General features: G+C 35.1%; 1 protein-coding gene across 1 annotated transcript in view; it reads left to right on the forward strand.

Annotated features, from left to right (window-relative positions):
• Window positions 1-16,844, forward strand: part of LOC121232944 (transportin-1-like) — a 101,525-nt gene extending 84,681 nt beyond the window's left edge. Inside the window, 12 exon segments of the mRNA XM_041121460.1 lie at window positions 1,083-1,169; window positions 1,951-2,058; window positions 2,288-2,446; window positions 2,542-2,629; window positions 3,750-3,848; window positions 4,073-4,168; window positions 7,016-7,091; window positions 7,871-7,970; window positions 10,633-10,641; window positions 10,643-10,708; window positions 13,682-13,824; window positions 16,608-16,844. Of these exon segments, the coding sequence (XP_040977394.1) occupies window positions 1,083-1,169; window positions 1,951-2,058; window positions 2,288-2,446; window positions 2,542-2,629; window positions 3,750-3,848; window positions 4,073-4,168; window positions 7,016-7,091; window positions 7,871-7,970; window positions 10,633-10,641; window positions 10,643-10,708; window positions 13,682-13,789 (996 nt within the window). The 3' untranslated portion in view covers window positions 13,790-13,824; window positions 16,608-16,844.
• The last annotated feature ends 7,775 nt before the right edge of the window (window positions 16,845-24,619 follow it).

Genomic DNA, 24,619 nt, shown 5'->3' on the forward strand with positions numbered 1-24,619 from the left:
TTTCCAATGTATTGGAGCACATAATCATTAGAAATTGCTTTATCAGAGAGTGGGAAGAGGTGCATTTTATATATAAAAACACAGAATCCTTTGGACAAAGCACAGATAACACACAGGCAAATATAGTGGGGGTTTTTGTAGTATACATATGTTCATTAATAGGATATGCATATATGTCACATGCATCTTATGATGGCTATTGGAATTTGCTTTATTTCTCTATAGTGCTTCACATGGCATAGACACACTAGAATAAAACAATTTGGATTGTTGCCATGGCATTTTACTTGCTGTCCAAGACTCCACACCATCAAAGGACATCTTTTCCAATCTCTCTCTGGCCCTGGCCAGCTTGACATTTGACAACACCAGGAGGAAGCTAAATGGGAGCTCCTGGTGATAGTGGGACTTTCTTCAGTCACTTAGAATATTGTATCTTTGGACATAGCATTAGCTGGCAGCATCTGTTGTCTCTTTGGATACTTTCTGGGAGCAACAGTACTACAGGGATGCCTTGCTTTTAATGTCCTTGTGACTGTGACAGCAGTGGCAGGGAAGATGCAACATCTTTATACAGAATTGGTAAGTGCACCCTTCTAGAGGGATAGAAAATTACTTTCTTCATGGATGGGTAGTTGCTTGAGGAAGAGGTTTCAGGAACTTGGGGGAATAGGGTTGTAGCATCAGGGCAATGGGAGATGGTTGAGAAAAGCAGGTGGCAGATACACAGCCAGATTTCATTGCTGGTAAAAACATTTTCTGTAGGTCCTGAGACAATCCTGTAGATTTGTAACAACCCAGGCAGCTATTAAAAGTTGCTAGACTGAAGCCAAACCTGGAGGAAAAGATTCGTTCTACAAAGGTACTTATGTGCCTCAGCAAAAAATCTTAAGACATAAATTGTAAATTCTAATATTAAACTACTTCTACGTATTGCAACAATGATTGAATTACAGTATATCAATTTTATTTTGCTGAAAAAGTAGAATATATCAATTCTTAATATATCAATTTTCTAGCATTGAAATAAACTAGTATGCAATGAAGTGTTTCAGTAGCTGATGCATTTTAATCCTAAACAGGAATATATTCAGATGCTAATGCCTCCATTAATCCAGAAGTGGAACATGTTGAAGGATGAAGATAAAGATCTCTTCCCTTTATTAGAGGTAAATGTTAAAATTTGAATATGTTTTATCAACTTCTTTTAGGAATTACCCCTTTTACTAAAGATGCTACTACTAGGAAGTGTGACTACAAAAGCTGACAGTGTTAGGTATTTCCCATTATGGAGAAAATATGACTAGTGAGAAAATCTTGCGACTGAGGAAATGTCATTAGGTTTAGCAGAAATCTTTTAGGTTTGGGGGTTTTTTTCCTGCCATTCCTGAGTGTTTTCTTTGGGATTTTTTTTTTTTTTAAGTTGTTCCATCCCCCTATTGTTCTTGTTTTCTCTCTCTCCTTGCTCTCCCTTCATCCCTCCATTAAAACTATTATCAGACAGGCTGAAGGTATAAACCAGACCATGTAGTCTATTCTCTGTACTTTCCAAGTGTGAAGCAGGAAAATGCTTCTAGAGAAATTAGTTTCGTAACTCGTGGGTAATGTTAGGGCTTGTACATGGTCAGGATACTGAAGTTTAGTGTAAGTGCTAGCTGAATTATAGTAACTGTCTTCATATGAACTTTCTTGGTCACCTCTAAGAAGATGCTGCTTCTGAGAAATTTTCTCAACTGACATACGTAGGAGAGAGTAACAATTAGCTGACAGTTGCCTTGGCTCAGCTAATTGGTGCTGCCTTTCTAGGCTGTTTTTACTTAATCAGCTATTTGTGGATATACTTAAAATGCTTTTAATTTACCTCTCCCAAGTAAAAGGTACTTCAGGGAGGTGAGGAAAGTTAGTGTGTGTCTCTTGCTCTTTTTTTTTTTTTTTTTTTTTTTATTCCAGTGCCTGTCGTCAGTTGCTACTGCCTTGCAATCTGGTTTTCTTCCATACTGTGAACCTGTGTACCAGCGTTGTGTAAATCTGGTGCAGAAGACTCTTGCACAAGCTATGGTATTTTTCTATTGCTATTCCAATCTTTTCAGAATATCTCCTTAAACCAGTGTATTAACTATATAAAGTTATGGGTTTGCAGGGAGATTTGTAGTATTAACCATTGAATATTTAAATGAAGCTGCAGTTCTGAAACTAATTGTTTGTTTGTTTGTTTTGTTTTTACTTTTATGCATACCTCTGAGAAAATCTAATGCTCATTTTGAAAATGCATACTTATTTGTTGCAGTTGCACAATGCTCAGCCAGACCAATATGAGGCTCCAGATAAAGATTTCATGATTGTGGCTCTTGATTTACTCAGTGGTTTAGCTGAAGGACTTGGAGGCAACATTGAACAGCTAGTGGCTCGCAGCAATATCCTGACACTAATGTACCAATGCATGCAGGTGAGATGAGTAACCTGTTTAATCCAAGGATTTTCTTTCTTAAGAGAATTGGAAACACTTCTAGAATTGTCAGGTTTTTTTCTTCCTCTCTTTAGGATAAAATGCCCGAGGTACGGCAGAGTTCTTTTGCATTGTTAGGTGATCTGACAAAGGCGTGTTTTCAGCATGTTAAGCCTTGCATCGGTATGTTTCTTTTACATATTAAATAATTAACATGTTTCACAAACTGATAAGAGGCTGGTTTAGCTGTTGTTCCCTTTTCTGTGGCTTGCCTTGTCATGGTGTTGTAAGTTTTCATTTTCCTTTATCAGTAAGGGTCTGTAGTCTTTTCTCCTTTGAACTGTGTGTTTAAGACATGTTGTTCTTTTTGTAGACAGTGCAAAAGTTCATTTTGCTGCTTGATTTTTATAATGTAACATGCTTCCTATTGTGCTGGAATACAGCAAAACAGATGTACTTAGACTTCAGTTAGAACAGTTGCTTGCTTTGATAAATTCTTGAATTTGTAGTGGTTTTGTTCCACTAGAATCTATTTTTACATATAATTTATATATATTGAAATTAGAAAACTTGGCTAGAGGGTAGGTTTTGGGTTTGGTTTGGTTTTAATTTCAGTAGGGAAGTAGCATCAGTTATACACTTCCACGATATTCACTGTCCCTTCCCTCAGATACTCTTGAGATACACTTAACTTGACAAATGAATGCTTGGATAGGCTTGGAATTTAAAATTTATTTGGCAGTTGTTATAATCTATCTTTGTGACTAATGTTTTATTAAAATTTAATCAAGGCTGTGATTTGTCTTCTAGGCTTCATTGTTGTTGACGGGTTTTTTTGGGGGGGTGGTGTTGTGTTTGGTGGTTTTTTGTTTTGTTTTTGTTGTTGGGGGGGTGGTTTTGGTTTGGGTTTCTTTGGGGTGGTTTGTAGGGGTTTTGTGGGGTTTTGGTTTTGTTTTGTTTTTTTAGCACAGCTGAATACATAGCTATCCAGGTGTGTTTTTTCTTCCCCCACCCCTGGGAAGGGGAGAAAAAAGGTTTCTAAAGTAAAGCCTATTAGAAATATTTTTAAATCATAGTTTGAAAAGATTTGCGTTGATCTGCTTAGGTTGTAAAATCCAGGTTAATCTGATATATAGCAGAAATACAACTCTTGTTAATTCAGGTGTAGTGCTTTACAAGAATTTAAATATGCTTGCACGATTTTTTTAAAAACTTCCCCCCCCCCCCCCCCCCCGTGATCTTACAGTAATGGGACAAGATGATTGTATTCTGTCATGAGATTTTAAATTGTTGTTCTTTCTAGCTGATTTCATGCCTATTTTGGGAACCAACCTAAACCCTGAATTCATTTCTGTGTGTAACAATGCCACCTGGGCAATTGGAGAAATCTCCATCCAGATGGGTAAGATTTTTAAATTTTTTTTTCTTTGAATCTTTGCACATTTAGAATGGTTTGCCTGGTTTGGTTTTTTTTTATTATTATTATTTTTAGTGATATTTTCATGTTAAAATTTAAATTAAATTTGATATTCTTGTCCTTGACAGTAAATTCAATATACCAAATCTAAATAGATTATGTATATTAATGGTCATTTTCTTCTGAATGTTTCTTTTTGGCTGTTTCAGGTATAGAGATGCAGCCTTATATTCCAATGGTGTTGCACCAGCTTGTAGAAATAATTAACAGACCCAACACACCAAAGACATTGTTAGAGAACACAGGTACCCAAAAACTGAGCCATTCATGGTGAAGGGAATTAGAGATTTATTTTTTTTTAATGATTTAAAAAATTGCATAGGACTTATTTTATTGCTATGTATTTGGCTTTTATAAGCAAAACCAACTCTGTTTTGCAGAAGCTCTTACAAGTCTCAGTCTTGCAGCAAAACATCTATCATATATCTAGATTATTAAAGTTATTGCTTTCTCACCTTTATAACATTTTATATTTATTTATCATCTATTTAAGTATTCTTCCAATTTTATTTATGTATACAATATGACAAATGTATGCAATAACACTTAAAGACTTAGTGGCTTTACACTGATTTTAATAAATGCATGTCCTTACACGTGTACTGTATATAGATGTCTAGTGTTAGAAACAAATGTAATTGACATATATAAAACAAATAATGAACTCTTTGAATTTACAAAAAATGCACTTCTTTTTTTTAAGATTAATTTGTAGTAATATGCACAAAAATCTAGATCTGTGATGGCAATTTTACCACAACATAACTGAAATTATGTATAACTTCTATTATCTGGTCACTTAATAACAAATTTCTGAAAAGAAGTCTAACAGTGGCATACACATTTTTATGTTCTGGCCAGCAGCTTTGCTTTCCAAATTGGGAGCAGTCCCCAAATGCCTTATTGAATTGGAATTTCTGAGACTTGTTTCTTTTGCATTTATAGAGGGCATGTTATGGTATGAAGAGCACCTTCCATACTTCAGCAAAACTTTATTAATAATTTAACAGGTTTCTGGTTTACTATTTTACTAATTGAGAATCTTTTGACTTTTTTCTGTTTGAAAACTGTCTTGTAAGAAAAATGATAGTTTAGTCATTATATTTGACATAATTGAAAATTATGCAAATTCAGTGCTACAGTTACTTTTTTTTTTTTGAGCTAAGTATGAGATAAATTGGAGAGAGATTTCTTTCAATGCATATTTTCCCTCCAGTATTCTCTACACCCCACCCCCTCATTTAGTATGGAAGGTGAACTTGAAGGAAAAATTGCCTAGTTGTCTGGCATATTATAGGTACTGCTTTTTGAAAAGATAATTTTGGACCAAATAACTACTTGTCATGAAATACACCATGGAATAGTATAGCAATATAAATTTTCTTTCCCCCTGCCCCAACCCCCTTTGTCTGCACTGATGGATGTGTAATACCGTAACTGAGAAGCATCCAGTACTTAAGTTTGCTTCCATCATTGCTAGAGAATTTTTTGAAGCATCCAAACACTGACTTTTTTTTCTTAGTATCTTAATAGTCACTTTAAATGTGTATGCATAACTGCAAATAAATGTTGAGTGTGGTGTACTTTTAAGTTTGTTGTGGGATATTGTGCTGCATGCCATTGGTATGTGCAAGAGTATTACTGTTTTCTGCTTTAGGTTGTTATGTAATGAGCTATGAAAACACTTCTCCTATGGAAACATATGAGACCACCTTAAGTAAAAGTAGTTGCATAGAAAATAATGAGTACATGCCAAAAAGTTAAGCTTTGACAGAAATTACTGTTCCTTGTACAGACTGTAGCTGTGAGAACTTACAGATAAACCTTAAAAGTGTATTTTCATTTGAAAGTAGCACTTCAAATGCAGTTTTATAAGTTAGATCTGCCAAAAATTTGAGACACTGTGTACTGAAATTGAGTAATGTCTGGACAAAATAGTACATTACCAGTGAGCCACAGCTTTTATGGAATGAGTATGTTTCAAACTGCTAGTATATCCTACACTAAACTTTTATTGAAGAAAGCATCATCTGCTTTATTGCATGTTTCATGAAACTGTTCACAAATGCCTGTTAATTAGTGTTGCATAGTATGTCCCTTGAACATAGGTTTCCTTTCTCTGCTTCATATAAATCTGCTGGATTTTAGTATTATTCATGTATTTTGCTTCAAGTAATCCTGATACATTATTCCCCACCTTCTCCTTTTTCTAAAGATTAATCTTTCGTGAGTTGAGCAAACACCATTAAAACACGTTTGCATGATGATATTTTCTTCAGTCTGTCCCTCAGAACAAAGGACCACACTACCTAATCATCCAAAGAAGCAGTTTTGCTTTTCATGTGTCCTTATGCTTTTGTATCAGAAGTCAGATTCTTATACAACTTTTATGAGGAAGCCTTTTCTGAACAGGAGAAATATTGGGATTAAAGAATTAATTTTCTGCAGTCAGTTGCTGTGAGTTAGCAACCACTTTAAATTCTCTACAAGATTATGAAGAAAACAAATATTTGGTGCCCTTTGAGAAGTGTTTAATCTATTTAGCGTTTACTAGATAGACCACAATATATTCAATGTAAAAGTATTTATAAATGTATTTTTACTGATAGATAGTAGGCCTATTAAAATCTTGAATTCAAAATATTGAAAAAATAAAATGTTTAGGACTACTTGATACTAAAACTGAAAATGGTTAATTCCTTTCTGTCAAGAGTATCCATAATAGTACTTTTTATTAAAAACTTTGAAGTGTATGATAGGTAAATTTACTGTAAGAGATGATTCTGAAGAGGGCAGAATGACTGCTTAAATCAGAAAGCCTTTGGATTTTAAATTGTGTTTTTTGGTGTTCTCTCATTTTCTTTAATTTTTCTTTTACCCTGGAGAGTATACCATATATGTTGCTGCCTCTTATTTAGGGGGTGGTAATAAACAGCACTGGTGAAATCTTATGTTTACTATCATACACAGATTCTGTTGGCTTCTGTTTCTGAGTTATTTGTTGTTTTTTCTTTATTTTTTCTCCTCCCCCCTCATTTGCTCATGTCTTGGTTGGCGTTTGGTGGTGTATAACCGTGATTGCATTACCTTAGCAATAACAATTGGTCGTCTTGGTTACGTTTGTCCTCAAGAGGTGGCCCCCATGCTACAGCAGTTTATAAGACCCTGGTGTGTATTATTCAATCTTTTTTTTTAATTCATTTTTCTTCACTCTCTTTCTTTCTTCTATCTCACTTTTAGATATATTTTCAGTTGGTTACAAAATCTCAATCCTTAATCATTGCCAACCATGTGACTAATCTTGTCCTATCAGGTTTGTGAGGTTTTAGTAGCACCGTCATGTATTCTTTATGTTGTGGCTAACGACTAATTTATGCATGGGATAAGATTGTCACATGCTTGCGTGTTAAAGTTACTACGAAAGAACATTTTAAAATCCACCAGAATGATAATACAATGCATGCAAATACTGTAAAATTTAAACAGTACATTACTTAAAATTCAGTCTGAGGCTTGAATTTCTGTAAGGAATATGTTTCTAGACTTGTTATGTATAAAATAGCTTGCTTGCTGCTGTAAAAGTTAAATAACTGTTCTGTAAGTGGTATCTGACATAATTCATACTGTGATAGTATTATATGTTCTGCTTCTAATAATGATAGTTTCTATAAATATTTCATATACATGTTTCTTTTTTATTTAATGGAATACAGGTCACACTTTCTAACTGTATATAGTGCAACAGGAAAGCAAGATTCTGGAGATGATACCTAATGGGAATATATTAGTAAAGACTGTGTGCAACAAGTATCTTTCTGAGTGTTCAAAATAATGTTTCAGATAACGTTGTCAGTGTGACTTATTCCATCAAATACTGTCATCTAGTTCTGACTTGATTGAATGAAAAAGTAATAGAATTAGCTAAGTTTTGCTCTCCAACTTACTAGGTGCACCTCTCTGCGAAACATAAGAGACAATGAGGAAAAGGATTCAGCATTCCGTGGGATATGTACCATGATCTCAGTCAACCCCAGTGGAGTAGTCCAAGTAAGATACATAAATAGATAATAAATTTTTTTTCTTTACTCATGTGAAATTTAGTGAAAGCTGTATATGGAGTATGAAAAAGTTTAGCTTGATGTTGATTCCCTGTAGTACACACTGTAGCTGCTTTTTTGACGTCAAGGAGGCCAAAATGTTTATATTTCAAATTATACATATCATGATGTCCTGGTTTCAGCTGGGATAGAGTTAATTGTCTTCCTAGTAGCTGGTACAGTGCTATGTTTTTGAGTTAGGTATGAGAAGAATGTTGATAACACACTGATGTTTTCACTTGTTGCTAAGTAGTGTTTAGTCTAAAGTCAAGGATTTTTCAGCTTCTCATGCCCAGCCAGCAAGAAGGCTGGAGGGGCACAAGAATTTGGGAGGGGACACAGCCAGGGCACCTGACCCAAAGTGGCCAAAGGGGTATTCCATACCATGTGACCTCACATCTAGTATATAAACTGGGGGGAGTGGGGGTGGGGGGATCGCTGCTCGGGGACTAACTGGGTGTCGGTCGGCGGGTGGTGAGCAATTGCACTGTGCATCATTTGTACATTCCAATCCTTTTATTATTGCTGTTGTCATTTTATTAGTGTTATCCTTATCATTATTAGTTTATTCTTTTCTGTTCTATTAAACCGTTCTTATCTCAACCCATGAGTTTTACTTCTTTTCCCGATTTTCTCCCCCATCCTACTGGGTGGGGGGGAGTGAGTGAGCGGCTGCGTGGTGCTTAGTTGCTGGCTGGGGTTAAACCACGACACATGATACTTCAGGATTTCTGCTTCAGTAATTATCACTTATGGAAAGGAAAGGACAATATTGTTAAATTCATTTTTTGACTTTTACTTACAAAGAATATGTAAATAATGAACTTTTTATTAACTGTAGTTTGATACTTCTGTCAGTCTTTTTTATGTTGAGGATATGTATGAAAATACAAGGCAGAAGTTGACATACTAAAACCTGTTTTTCAGATGCAATCTAGGCTTTTAAAAAAAGAAACAGAACAAAAACAATAACCACGCCTTCATTCTTAAAACTTGGGTAGGGAAGATTCTGTTTCAGCTTTGGATATATTGCCTAAATAGTTAATATAACAAGGAAGATGCACCTCTAAAATAAATGGTACATCTCAAGAATAGAATATGACTTGTTCTTTAGTCTCTTCAGCTCCAAAGTAAAACTGTACCAATGTAATATTTTCTAAGAGGAAAATGAAGGTGAATTTCCCCTCTCCTCTGCCTGGAATCCTTCTCCCTGAAACACAAGAATTGAGCCTCTATCTTGTTTTGAATTTTTCAGTTCATTTCACTTATCCCTTATTTTGTACTTAGCATTTCCCTCTTCTGCTGTCCATTTGTTCTTCAACACAGCTTAAAAAGGGAGGGAGTAATTAAGGACTCTTCATTATCCCAGCTCTCCTCCTATGTAGTTGTTATCCTCAGTTCCTATCCAAAAACATGTGCATTATCAACTTAATCATGAAGACTGATGTTTTAATGGTGTAGTAGGAGGTAACGCATAACAGCAGATGAACTAAACATTGGGATTTTGGGGTGGCTTTATTTTTGAACCTGTATGATAAACATTCTGTCTATCGCAGAAACAACTTCTGGCTCTGCTTAAAGAAATACAGCAGCTTTTTTCCCAACTGGAAATACATGAGAATGAGTTGCGAGTGTGGTCTTGAGTTTGTCCATTGTTATTAAGATGATTGGTTCTCAAACTCGGTATGTGTACTGAAATAATTAGACAAGTGTGGTGTGGGAGGGGAGGAGGTGTTTGTTTGGTTGTGTCATGGTTTAACCCCAGCCGGTAACTAAGCACCACACAGCCGCTCACTCACCCCCCCCACCCAGTGGGATGGGGGAGAAAATCGGAAGGAAAAAGTTATAAACTTGTGGGTTGAGATAAGAACAGTTTAATAGAACAGAAAGGAAAAAACTAATAATGGTAATAATAGCAGTAATAAAATGACAATAATAATAATAAAAGGATTGGAATTTACAAAAAACCAAGTGATGCACAATTCAACTGCTCACCACCCGCCAACCGACACCCAGTTAATTCCTGAGCAGCGATCCCCCCCAGTCCAACTCCCCCCAGTTTATATACTGGGCATGACATCACATGGTATGGAATACCCCTTTGGCCACTTTGGGTCAGCTGCCCTGGCTGTGTCCCCTCCCAAATTCTTGTGCCCCTCCAGCCTTCTTGCTGGCTGGGCATGAGAAGCTGAGAAATCCTTGACTTTAGACTAAACACTACTTAGCAACAACTGAAAACATCAGTGTGTGATCAACATTCTTCTCGTACTGAATCCAAGACATAGCACTATACCAGCTACTAGGAAGACAATTAACTTTATCCCAGCCAAAACCAGGACAGCTTGGTTTTGGTTTTTTAACTGTGGTTTTATTTAATCAAAAACCTGATTAAACAAAGCTATTCCTACACTCAGCTATTTCTGTTTTCATACACTTAAGCATACAATAACTTACCATTATTGTCTGAATTAACTGGAAAATAAGGACATAAAACCAAAAGCAGTTGTGAATTAGGATCAAATACGCTGCATAGTTCAAAGAATGAACATCAAGCATTGTTTTCAGACCTATAAATTGAGGTTTCTAACCTATGTGATTGTTTAATCTTATAGGACTTTATTTTTTTTTTGTGATGCTGTTGCATCGTGGATTAGCCCAAAAGATGATCTCCGAGACATGTTCTGTAAGGTAACGTTTCTAGTATGACAGTATGTCTGAACTGTGGTTGTTTTGGATCCTCTGTTTCTTTCTTGCTTTCTATTTCCACTATTAGCACTTATTGTATTTGTGGTCATGAAGGCTTTCTTGCGAAGTCATAAAATCTGAAGGTTTCTTACCTATATTTTCTTACATGCTTTCAAGTTATTCCAAAATTCTTTTTAACATTGTTGAAAAGCTCACTTGAGATCTTATTTGAAAGGATAATCATCCTCAAAAAGCTTTTCATAATGTCCAACCTACTATGTTTTGACTGCATTTGGAAGAACAGGGGGTTTTATACCACGTATAAGACACTTTTTTTGGGGGGGGGGGTTCTTTTCTTTTCTAGAAAATGAGATCTGTGTGGTTCAAGACTTCCCCTCCCCCCCCAAATGCCTCTTTTTTTTTTTTTTTTTTTTTTTGAGAAATATCTAGAAAATTGCAAATGAAAAATCTTCCAGTGGTATCCTGATCTGTTTATCTTGCTTCAGCTGAAAATAAGTTTTTGGGATTGCTCTAATCCTCCTCAGAATCCCTCTTGGATAAGCAAGTCTTCAAGAAACTAATGTACAGTGACAGTCAAGAATGCATCCCTAGACAAAGTGTCAACAGAATTTAAGCAAAAGGACTGTTTGCCTTTTGGAAAATAAACAAGGAAAAAAAAAAAAAAAAAAGAAACCACCCAGAAAGTAATATATTGTGTTTTGGCACTAGTGTCATAAGTTAAAAACCAGAACAAAATAAACTTATTTCAGTTTCATGAACAGATGCTGGTACTGTTCAGTAGTGCGGCTCCCCTCGTACGTTGTAAAATGAAATCTCTGTTTTTAGGAAGGATGTATGTCAAAAGTTAATGGTCCTCTTAAAGCTAAAACGAAGCATATTTCTAAGTACGTACTTGGATCATGGGTCAGTATTGACGCTTTCTCTTCGAGTAATGCCAAGTGTGCATATCAGAACAGAAGCTAGAACTTTTGAATTCTGTCTTGAAGGAACAAAGACAAAAATCTCGCTGTCCTAGTTAGGGGAGACCAGTTATCTAAGAGGCTTTAAAGGAACATCAGGGTCAGGAAATGCATGGCTGTGAGTATTCTAGCATCAGCAGAAGGAAACAGGAAATACAAGCTTAAAAGAATAGTCCAGGATGCTGTCTGTGATGATTGTCCAAAGCAGTTTCAGTACATGTTTCTGTCCTGGTCCTTCAGCATTCAATACTTGCTTCAATAAGCTACGCTCCTCTTTTTCAGATTCTTTCCAGGATATCCATGTGGGATCTAATGCATTCAAACTAGACACAATGTTTCTTGGTTACTTGGCATAAGGACATCCTTGCTTTTTAAAGTGTATTCATTTGTGCTTTTTGCCATGCAAGAAAGGAGACAAAGCTTTCTTCAAGTGATGGCATGCAAATTTTTTAGATTACTTCCTCACTGGAGTGAGTTTTTATGCTAGCTGAATACATGATTACTGTAGTCCAGCTACATGTTTTTTCAGCAATAATTATGCCTTTTAGGAACAATGGAAAAAAACTTTTTGTAGTCCCATGAGGTCTTTCTCTTGCTAGTGGATTGTCCAGTGTTTGGTTTTTGGGGTGGGTGGGTTGGTTGGTTGGTTGGTTTGTTGTTTTTGAAGCACTAGAGCTGAGAGAGAAAATACCCCTTCCAAGAGCACAGGTAGATGAGCTGCCAGTGTTGAGATCTGATACGTACCCTAAGAATTGTATCACATTTTATAAAAGCAAGATATCTGAAGACTGTAGCTGAAGCTCACTTGCTAAAACTGTACTGAAAGATGATTTTCAAAAAGTGTTCTTTTTGTTGTACCTGAACATTCTTAGATTTTTTTCAGTAGTTTCTTGGCAGCTGGGTAATCAGACTCTTTGGGTTAGGAAAGAGAGGTGAATCTGCCTGTGGAAGGTCTCTTTCAGGGAGAAAAAGCAGTAAATTAACTGGTGACACTGTAATGTTATTATTGCTACGTGCTGTTTAAGAACAGCTCTCCTTAAGAAAGTTGTGTTGAGGGTGAACTCAGTACCATGAGCTTTAACTTTGACATTGCCTTTTTTGTGAGGATGTTTTCATGACAGACTGTTCCACAATTCAGTATCCTTGAGTTTAAAACAGAAAAACAAACAAAAACTTCAGAGACTCTCTGTGTTATTTTCTATTAGAAGAAGCCATTTCATCTGCTTTTGTTCTTTTGTATGTTTGCCTTTTAACCTGCTGTTTTCAAGCTAAAATACTAAGACCTTTTTGGCAGTATCATTCAATTTTTGTAGTTTTCAGTTAATTTGTTACATTGGAGGGTCCAGACCTGAAACATGTAGGTTTTTTGTTTGTTTGGGTTTTTTTCCCCTCTTATGCTGGCTTTTGACTGCTGTGGATCCCTGTTCTTTCAAACACAAAAGATTTTATTTAATAGCTTCCTTTTTAGTAATAGTTGTCTATAGGTTCCATGGAAAAAACGCATTTGCTAGAAATTGACAGGCATTCATTCTGTCAAATGCTGGTGGTGGTTCTGGCTCAGCTTTCCTCCCAGAACATATTACACATTTAAAAAAATAAACGTGAATACAGTAATCTTAACATATAAACTGTGTCAATTGACAAAATGTTTAGCATTCTGAACTGGCCTAACTCTAGGTTGTAAGTCACCATAATCATTAAAAATACATACACACATATATGTATATTTATATAGAATATATATTTATATATTTTATACTAATTGGTGTGGGTAGCTATATTCTATATGTCACACAACTGATTTTTTTTTTTCTTTTAAGACAGACATTACTAGACTTCCTTCGTTTCTTAGTAACATTTAAATATTAAACTGAGGAATTCAAATGGACAGATGCACAATCTAGGAGTTTGTGGCTTACTGCATATGTTGCTACTAAATAATGATCATGTATCTGCTGTTTAATGATTATCTTGACTTCCCCCCTCTCATTTGTAGATTCTTCATGGATTTAAAAATCAAGTTGGGGATGAGAATTGGAGGCGTTTCTCTGACCAGTTTCCTCTTCCCTTAAAAGAGCGCCTTGCAGCTTACTATGGAGTTTAACCTTATGTGCTGTAGCTGCAGTCCCATAATTAGAGGTAAGCACATGAATCTTCCTTGCTAAACAGAGCTGTATAACAGACTTCCTCCCTGTTTACATTATATGAAACATAATTAATTCACTAGACTAAAATTTTTCAGATACGCTGGAACAGATATCTTTCCTTCATATAAGAATAAAAAAAAAAAAGATAGTGTACCTAAATGGTGGTAGCTGTAGCAAAAGCAGTTGTCTGAGACTGTTCTTTCATTTTTACAGAGAGAGAGAAAGAGAGCGTACAATATGCACAGTAGCGTATCAAGATAAGGTTGGAAGTGTAGGTGTAACAAAGTGCCTGTTCAGGTTTAATAAGCAAAATGATGATTATAATCCTCAAGCCATCATACTAGTCATAGGCTCCCTTATGTCTTATGAATTAGTAGATGGCAGATGTGGTCTAAGCAGGAATATTTCCCTAGGATAGGAAAGCAAGTTTGTTAAGACACTTTAGCCATGAGAAATCAAATACATTCCTAACCACATACTAGATGATCTTTACGCTGAATAAAGGATGTTATGCTAATCTGTAACTCTGCTGACTGTAGAGCTTGATGTTTTGGGGAAGCTGATGTGTTTATTATTGCCATGTTCTACTTTATGTACCAATTCAGAATTGTTACAGTTCTGTCCGGAGAAGGATTCAACTTCAGCAAAGAACAGTGACTGTGCATTCTAGAATACTTGTATTCTTATACAACCTTGCTTTGTATGCTGTTTGTGCACACTGTATAAAGCAAAGTTCCCACGTGTAAAGTAGTGTGATACTGCGAAGAGATTATTATACTATCCAAAAAAGAGGGCAAATTAAGCTTATTCATTCAATCTTTATATAAATTTGATACTTGCTCTAGAATTTTTGTACTGAAATTATGGGAGTGAATCATGCAATTCTGTTTTATTGTTGAATGGACAACTGTTTAAAAGTCAGCCTAAGATTTGTCAGTCAGTGACATAAGAAATTGTTTGAATTACATTTTTGATCTGAACAATGGATTAAAAATAAACCAGTTTCAAACATTCACTTATTTATAAATGAGGGCATTTTAATTCTGAAATAAGTGGGTTTTTCATCCTAATGAAGAGGAATCCAAAGTGATAAAATTGTCAATTATCCTCAGTTTGTACTGAGGAGACACTGTGTCTATCTTGTTTAATCCACCTAAAAGTGAAATTGTTAGGTCAGTAGAAGGTATGTTTAATGTTCTTTCTCAATGTCATAACTACCTCATGATCTTATACTAAAAAGGCAAAAGCTTGTTAGAATATACAGTACTGTTTTTATCTTAAATCTAAGCTTAGCAACAATAGTGGAACTGTCAGTGTAGCTTTAAAGTATACGTTGTTGTTTCATGAATAATTTATCTGGTATAAATGAGCTCTTTTCTCAAACAGACTTGAAAGGGAAAATCTAGGCATAAATTCATTTTTAAGTTAAAGGTTGGCACCTTGTTGCGTTAAAGGGAAAAGAAGTTTGGCAGAAAATAAACCCCCTTGCATTCCAGCTTGTCCTCAGATATCAGAAGGGCTGGGGGCAGCTAGGCTTAGATTCTGAGTGATGCCCAGTTCAGCACTATAAGTTCGGTCGCATTCAATATATTGAACTATCATGATTATGGATGCACTAATAGCGCACTGTACTTTCAATTTAGTTGCGTTCAACAAACTATCACGGCCAGACTTAAGGAGTTTGGTCGCGTTCAATGAACTATCACGGCTAGATTTTAATGAATGGTACAGTTTATTAAAGCAACAGGAGTACAGGTTCTTTTGGATTGCTGGTGATAAATACACTGTCTGCAAAGCATGTGCAAATAATAATACAGTTGACTACAAGCACACTAAATTATGGAAAAACTCTATAGAGATTTCTAAGTTTCCCAGGGAAGCACTCGGTATAACCGAGGGTTCAAATCTTACCCAATAGGCATCCCTATTGGGGGGAAGAGAGGTTCAGCCCATCGACTGATCCCAGAAGTCAGTGATGTCCTCCCAACTTGTCTATGATGGTGTCTTCCCCAGCATTCCTCCTCCCTTAAGCCATTTTATACTATTTTATTATTTTTAGGTGGAGCTTGAGTGACTCTAGTCTTACATACCTTTATTATGACTGGTGTAAAATCTCCTCACTTTACTTTTAAAGGTATATGCTAGAGAAAAATCAGAGCGCATGCTCAGTGAGGGGTGGTCGCAGCTTGGAGGCAGGTAGCTTTTGGGATGGAAGTGTGTTTTGGTATTATAATGAGATTATAATGAGCAAAGTTCACCCAGAGGACATGATTTAGCGTGTCACTACTCCAGAATTGGGCACTTATGATATAAATCAGAAGTAGGGCAGTAGTGTTGACAGAACCCCCATTGTTTCACCTCCTTGCTTCAGTGGATTCAATGCAGGGACCTTCCATTCTTGTTCCAGTAGTTCCAGTTCCCCATCCCTGCAGTGATGTCACAGAGCCTGGCCGTGGTGTCTCCACTCCACTCCACCCTCCGTGTTGTTTCTCAGAGTCAGCATATCAAGCTCCCCTGGTGTTGCTAACATCTAAGGCTGCAGGTTATGTTGCTTAGGGAATTATTATGGAACAGATTTCTTGTATATCCACCGCATTCCACCCTGGAGGTTTACCTTCCCTTAAGAGGGGGGGACACATATCAATAAGTCACCTCCAACAATTATTCCACACACCTACCACTTAAAAAAGGAAAAAAAGCTCTTTCTTTATGCACTGATCTGTCAGTTAAGGTTCAAGGTAAGATTTAACTATACCTCTATCTTTTCTTTTACAGGTCCTTCAGTCTGGGAGACTATGAGGGAGCCTCTGCACCCAGGGAAAATGTTACCCTTTACTGGGGGGAAGGGTAAACCAGTAGGGAATACAGTACAATCCCAACCCTACTGGGAGGGGTGGGAGGGAGGTGTTGCCATCACTGTATTAAGTCGATGTTTGGAAATGTTTTAACATCTGGAGCCTTTGTGGGTGGAAATCTGTCTCCTATTACAACTCTGCACTGGATGTGAAGAAGGAAAAAAAAAAATCTATTAACAAAAAAACACATTCTGGACTATTGTGGGGAATTGTACCAAAATAAGAACCATATAATTGAACCATAGGGATACATAAAGAGGAAAACTATTTTGTGCACAATAAAGGAAACCTAAGAATGGGGGGTACAAACAGTAAAAGGCTTTCTTTTTTCTTTTATGTTTTGTTTATTTTTTTTAAGTAAGGGTTTTCTACATTATTTCATCCTGCTTTTGATGGGATTCCTAGGTAATTTGCATGTTAAATTAAGTTAGTACAGTTAAAATGCAACTTGTGTCTGTATTAGGAGCAGGCACTTGCAGTGTACAATATAGAAACCCTATCGTAAATTAATAAAAGTTAACTTGGACAAAATGAAGCAACCTGCAAGCTGCCAAATGAGTCACTCCTTTTGTATTTGGGGTAAGGGGAGGGACGCTTCAAAGGAAAGATTGACATTTTAAAAAAATGAAAGTAGCGGATATGATTTGGTTATTGTACTTAATTAGGTTTAATTTCTAGAGTAAGGCATTATTCCTAACGTGCAGTTTAAGGTTCAGGCATGCATTCTTGGCTCATAGTGATCAGAAGTAATTTAAATTAGTGGGAAAGTAGCATGCTTGCATCACATAGAGTGAAATTGGTATACATTTACCTATGTTGCGCCAGTCTTGTGTTGCAGTTTACCAATTCAATATAGCCCTGCATTTAAAATTCCTTTTCTGAGATTCTGTGGATCTTATTTTTAAGAATATAGATATAAAGTACTGTAGTTAACAATTAGGCCTTGAAATACCTTTTTAGGATCTGTTAAGATTAAGATTGATATTGTATTGTGTGTAACCTGCACAATGTGGAAAGCTGATATAACTGTGCAAAATATTTGCCTCTGTGCTGTCAGTGTGATGTGCTTTCTGCATGGTTATATACTAGTGGTTTTTAGCACAATCTCTAAAAATGAGTTACATGGTAAGACCTGTTAAAGGCTGCGTAAATGTTAGTTGGCACGTAAAGACAATTGTAGAAGTTGATGAAATGGTTGCTATATTTGTGTTTATTCCCACTCAACGTATTACCTTTTATGCTTTCTTTTTGTTCACAGCATGATCTTAGAAATGTTTAAGTTAATGTATGTAATGCAGGGTATCTACATTGTATCGGCGCATGTTGGTGGCCCTTTGTGATGTAGTTAAATGCACAAGGGTGCAAGTTTAAAGCTAGAGTGAAAGTTGGTTTGGATCCTCTTCATTTCATTTGTTTAGCTTTTCTGTTGATGGTTTTTTGTTGTTTTTTTTTTCTCTCTACTTACATGTATTCCTGTGAATAAATCCTTGTTAAGTTAACCCTTTACTTTTCTTTCCATGTGTATTTTCTTATGTACTGTGAATGTGAAATCCTAACTGGTACACTTGATCTTGTGTTCATCTGAAAGTGGCAAGTCATTATTAATTTAGATTGCCTAAAGAGTATCCCATGATGATAAAGGAAAATGGAGAGATTTTTATCTCTGCTGGTCAGAGGTGAAGTCACACCTTTCCATTTTTCAAGTGCTGCATAATTAACCTGCAAAACAAAACTAAGCCATAACAGTGTTTTTATAGATTTAGTTTCTCACCTTTGCATTGCAAATTTGGATATTGGATAACAGTTTGGGGGTTTTTTTGATGTCTTGTGGTTTGTGGCGCTCTTGGTTTCTGTTTGGTTGGGGTTTTTGTGTTTTGGTGTGGTTTTTTTTTTAAGAACTTGTTGTTCTTTGCATGGTTCTGTTCTTTGAATGTTAAATGATTTAGCCATTGCACTGAAGTTTGAGCTGTATGAGTGTGGAATTATAAATGCTGTTTAAAGAGTTTGGGGGGTTTGTTTTATGCATGATAGCATGCACATTTTAAATGTGTCCCATTTCCCCTCCCCCCTTTTTTTGGCTTTCAAATTTGAATGGATTATGCCTGAAGAATAGTTTGGACATGTACTGTATGAAGTACATTCAGTAATGCTAGTACATAGTATTTATTCAATTTGGTCAAAATCGCATGTGATAACTTGCTTTCAAATTACATCGCTTTGGTAGCAAATACAAAATTCCTTCCTAACTAATAATGCTGAAGTAAATCAGTAGTAGTTTCAGTCACTAAAAACACTTTAAAACCAAAGTCTGGAAGAAGAAGAAGAAAAAAACTTTAAAATTTAGCAAGGTAGGATATTATTTTAGACGCAAAGTTGCTTTAATTTTTTGAGTGTGTTTGAACATCAGAGCAATGACATTAAAAAAATTGTAGACTAGAAAACCTACCCAAATAATGCTGTAGCATTACAGCTAGAATCTGAGTTTAACTAAACTTTTTAAATTTCAGAAAGCCCCTTTAAACCAAATAAAACCATTCCACCTCAGATTAGTTTAGGATGCCACTTTTGTACATAGTATTTTAATAGGTATTTGTACAGATGTGAATGGATCTGGTATAACAGCAAGGAAAATAATTAAGGCAGAAATAAACAGTACTGACAAAATAGTCTTTTTGTATCAGTAAGTTCTCTCATGGTATATTTTAAAGCAAATAAACCATATTCCTAATGCATAATATAGTGCAGAGATTTGCAGAAGCCATTTAGGGTTTAATCTGAGGTAAGAAAGGTTCTGAATTGGTATTCACAGTTATAATTCAATTATTGCATCATGGGATATACAAAAAGCATTTTAATTCTTGTGGTGTAGTCTTGACAGTTCTTGAACGTTGACTGAATGTTTATACTGGTAGAATTGTGAGTTTATTACATTCCAGTGTTTCTGCCTCTTGGCATGCTAAAAGTATGGCTTCATTTGCTCCTTACATGCTGAATAAAGTGCTGTTAGTCTGCTAAACTACAGAAACAGCCGCTGCTAAGTAATGGTGTAGATTTTCTACTTAAATATTTTTGTTGTAGGAACCTCAGGAGGTCAGTGTTTACTGTTTTTATATATGCCTTTTTCCTGTTTTGAGTTTCCCTTTTTGAAGGATTCAGAGAGTGAAGAAAAGCTGCTGATCAACCTAAGTTGGTAACAGAAAGGGTATTTAAAATCCTTATAAAAGGCATCTTTTTGGCAGTTCTAAATTGCTGTTAAATTAGAAGTTCAATACTAAATTTTTTTCATTACACATTCAGGAAACCGCTCTTTTTGTTTAGGAAAAAAGATTAGAATAGTTCATCATTTTAAGCAGTGCAAGCAAAAATAATCAATTTTGTAAATTTTTTCCAAAGCTTGATTATTTTCTAAATAGATGAATATGCGTATATTTAAATTGTAATAAGCTAATTCTTATGCTTTAGTTTATTGCTCCTTAAAGCTTGTACTCAAAAGATCAGTTTTGGAAGAATGGGTTTAAAATTTATAATCGTTATAATTTTAAAAAGTTATGAAGTAGCATAAATTTTGTAACTAACAATATTGATACACTGTTTTTTGGTTGGTTTTTTTTTTTTTAGGACTTCTATGTTAGCATCAATCTTAATTACTTAAACTGCATATATTGTATAATAGTAAAATGTATATTTTAAAGCTTCAAGTGGCTTTCCTCAAGTGAAACTCATTGCTACTTAGAAATATTCAAATACTAGCTTTATCTCAGGTGAATACTCTTGTACCCTTCTTGTTCAGAACACATGCTTATAAAAATGTGTCTTAATTATATCAGTTTATGTATTTTGTATTAGGCAGCTCCTCTGTCTTAAACTTACTTTAATTTAACCTTCTACTGTTGGACAATAATGACTTTTGCTTCACCTATTTTATTCATATTGAATGTATTAACAGATAAAGGTGCAAAAACATTCTTCCCTTGAGGAGAATGCATCCATATTCAAACAACTGAAATATTTCTTGAAAAATGCTTTAAATGTAACATTGTATTGGAAATATTTTGTTTCAGATTTTGTTAAGGAAAGAAGTTGCAACTTAACACTGATTGCTTCAGTACTATCTCTTTCATGAGGATAAATGCATAAAGCTTCTATATAGGCTCTAAAGAGTAACTTTTAATCTTAGATAAAGGTTAAGCTCTACAGTGAAATGACTGCTGTAAATTGCAAAACATCCTGCAGTTATTTCAGATAGATGCTGATGTAGTTTTCATACATATTTGTGATATATTATGTATTTCCAATAACCTCATCTTGAGTAAATAAAGCTTGATCAGTAGCTGTGTATTTCACTCACCTATGCATTTGCCAGAATTACTTGCATCCATCAGTCTACTAAGTATTTTTCTCCAATAGAAACTTTTTTTTGTCTGCCGCTGATGCTTGCTCTTTGCACTTAATGGTTGGAGCAAGCCAGTTTTAGATAGTTAAAATGGGAAACTCTGAGGTGAGTACTCTTGTTGCTTGCCTTGTAGAGTATGTTCTGCTAAAATAATGATACTTACTTGAATGTATTTATGTGAGGGAAATTAAAATGGCTCTATAAAAGATGAATCCCTGTGTGGCGTTACAGTATACTTTTTAAGTAAGCCAAATCCACATCTCAAAGAATTTAGTGCTTATAGTATAGTATCCCTTCTCTATAGGCTGGTTCTATTGTGCTACTTTTGCCTTAGGTATCTAATTCCTTACTTTGAGTGAGCAACAAAACTGAGAAGGCCTGGGTGATTTTTGTGGGGACAGTGATTAGAAAAAAAGATGGGTATAAGCAGGTTTATTTGGCTGTTGAAATCTCCAGTGTAATACTATCTTTTTCATGGGAAGAGATAGGTAGCTATGTATGTCTGACTTACTAATGCTAAACACTTCTAAAATTTTTAATTGGATGCAGTATATAAAATAGTTTAAAAAGAAAGATGACTGATCTTTCTGCTGACAACTTAGGTTGTATGAGTTTTGTTTGAAAGCTTTGAAACTGATGTTTCTGTATCTGCCACAATGTTGGAATGTTTCCTTCAAACATATCCTCCTGCAACCTCTCAAACTGTACTAAATTGAGTGATATTTCTTGAAGTCTGCCTATTTGCTAACAGAACTTCATTTTAAATAGAATATGGTTTTAATTTTTGATAAGCTGCTGGATTTTAAAGAGTTTTTGGGGCCACCAAATATTTTGGATCATGCAGAGAATATATATTGTACTGTAGTAATTTTGTATTTACATTTGTATGATGTGACATAATAGATGTGAATGTTAATCACTGCTTGACTGTGTTAATAAAGTTGTTTAAATATAGATGTTGCATTCCAATTTTTAATGAAAGATGAAAATTTCATGTTCAGTTTGTGTTTTGCCTGACAGTAGGGCACTCTTGGTTCACACATGTAAGTTCTGGAGTCTCTTGAATAAGGAGGATTTTAATTTTATCTGAACAAAAATTATCTTTGGATAAATTAAGGTCAGTTCAGTTTAGATGTTTTATGCTGGTTGGGGGCAGATAAATTTAGACATAGGAGGTTTACCTGAACTGAAATTAATGTTTGTTGGGTGATACTGGTAACTGCTCTACTACTGAGAAATGTTACATTGACTGTATTTTTGTTTGAAACAGCTGATGCTTGCTAAGTCTGACCAAATGGGGGGGAGGTGGCGTGGTGGGTGGTGGATCATTTTCATTACTTGTGTTTATCAATAATCTGAATAAAAATAGGAGTAAACTAAAAATAAATGAAAATTATTCAAGACCTTGAACCAAATCTTGTAGTGGTCTTAGTCTGATTTTATCTAGCTTTTATGGGTTGATAATACAAACTGTTTAAAAGTCTGTTCTTCAACTTATATAACTTCCTGATACAGGAGTCTCTAAAATGGAAGTATGAAACTAACAGTAGTAGCTCTCTGGACAAAATCCACCCATGTCAATTTGAATGTTTTATGTTCACTTCCAATATTTAACAGTTGGTCAATAACATATAGACAATCTAGACAATTACATATGTCTAACACAGGTGGCTTCTGTATTGTAATGATTAAATTCAATAAAATGCGTTGTCATGATATAACTACTGAGTAAATTCATAATAAAATTTATAGTAAAATGAATTGCTGCATATTTGGCTGAAAGTCTGCTTAACGAAGGACTTAAATTTCTGCCTCTGGAAAGAGGAGAAGGCCATGGAATAGCTGTTGACAGGAGTGTAGGTGTGTAGAGACCAAGTTGATTAGAAGAGAGATCAGTTCCTGTTGGCTCTAAGACATGAGTACACCAGTGACGGGGGGGGGTGTGTAGTTTTGTTTTTGTCTTCTTTCAAATAGCCCTCCCCACTCCCATTCTGTTGTGGGGTACTTGTGATAGAGCATGCTGCTGTCAGTGGGAGACTTGAACGAAACATCTGATTCTATTGACTCAGAGCCTGATCTTAAGCTATGGCTTCTAATTTTGAGTCTGAGGTTAATTACTACTTATATATACAAATGAGATGAGTAGAGTAAGTACTAGCATCTTAAATAAGTGAAATGAATGTTATGACTAAGTTTGTGGTGAGATTGCAACAGTGCAAAGGATTGTCCTTTCAACATGTCATGCTATTACTTTTTCTTAAAAAAAAACAAACCACAAACTTTTGCATCTCATTTAAAGATGTACTTGAATGAAAAATAAAGCATTTCAATAGGAATATCGTGTGCATAAAATAATTTCTTATGTATGTTAAATGCTTACAGGATAGATGTTGGTAGCTTTTGTTATTGCGGAATGACTCATAATGAAACATACTGTTTATATAAAGTATTAATATGTAAAATGCACTACTTTCAGAGGCATTTGTCCTTGTTTTGCATAAAACGAACAATATATACCATTGAAACCTCCCAAAAGACACCCAAATATTAATCTGATTAATGGCAGGCTTAAAATGAAGCATTTTTCCAATAATCAGTCCACTTTTTAAGGAAAACAAATGCAATTATGCTGCACATTTATTAACACATATATGTATAAGTGATGGCATATAAGGAATTACTTTTGAATCATAGTTTTTCAGGGGGGTTCGTGACACTAATTCTTTTTTGCCAGACTTTCATTTGAATCATAAAAGTAAAAATTGAGGTATTTATTTTGTAGCTTCAGGTATAAATCACTTTTGTCAAATCTTAACTTATATTTAAAATATGAAAATAAAACTCTCAAAGTGTTACACTGACAGTCTTACCCATTTTTCCTTTTCTTATTGCCTCTCAGCGAAATGGATAGTCATAAGTTTCCTCTATTAAACATACAGGGGAACTCAGTCTTCCCCTGGGTTTACAGCATACAGGTTAATTTGGATGTATAACTACTGCAGTGTTACTATCACAGCAATATTTTTTAATTGTTCATTATTTCTCTCTGTTCCCCCAGTGCTTAATACAAATGCCAAATAGTATTTTGTTTCTCTGATAAAGTACTGTACACAATGAGCAGCAGTGTAATTTGCCAGTCCTTTTACCTTGAAATGTTTGTCAAGGAATGCCCTACATGTAGGACATATTTAATTTGCAGTTTTCTCAAGTTATCTTTCAGATTTATATTCATGTTGACTTCTTCAGGGGATTCTGTGGCTTGCAAATATAGAAACTGAAGGGTTCCTTAGTTTGAAAACTCAAACAGTAAATGAGACCATTCAAAAAACTGAAAAAGAACAATTTGATTTAAAACCAACAACAACAAAAAAAACCAACAAACCAACAAAACTGTTTTACAACTAAATTCTGAAGTAGTATTTTTCTTCCCAGAACTGCATCTTGACACAAGGCATCTTTCAGTGCCTGCCTTTAACTTGATCATATCTCAAAAGGAAATTTTGAGTCATCTTGCATATTAATATTTTTTTCTCCTTAGC

The sequence above is a fragment of the Aquila chrysaetos genome (genome assembly GCF_900496995.4).
Source record: "Aquila chrysaetos chrysaetos chromosome W unlocalized genomic scaffold, bAquChr1.4 W_unloc_2, whole genome shotgun sequence".
Classification (NCBI taxonomy): Eukaryota; Metazoa; Chordata; class Aves; order Accipitriformes; family Accipitridae; genus Aquila; species Aquila chrysaetos.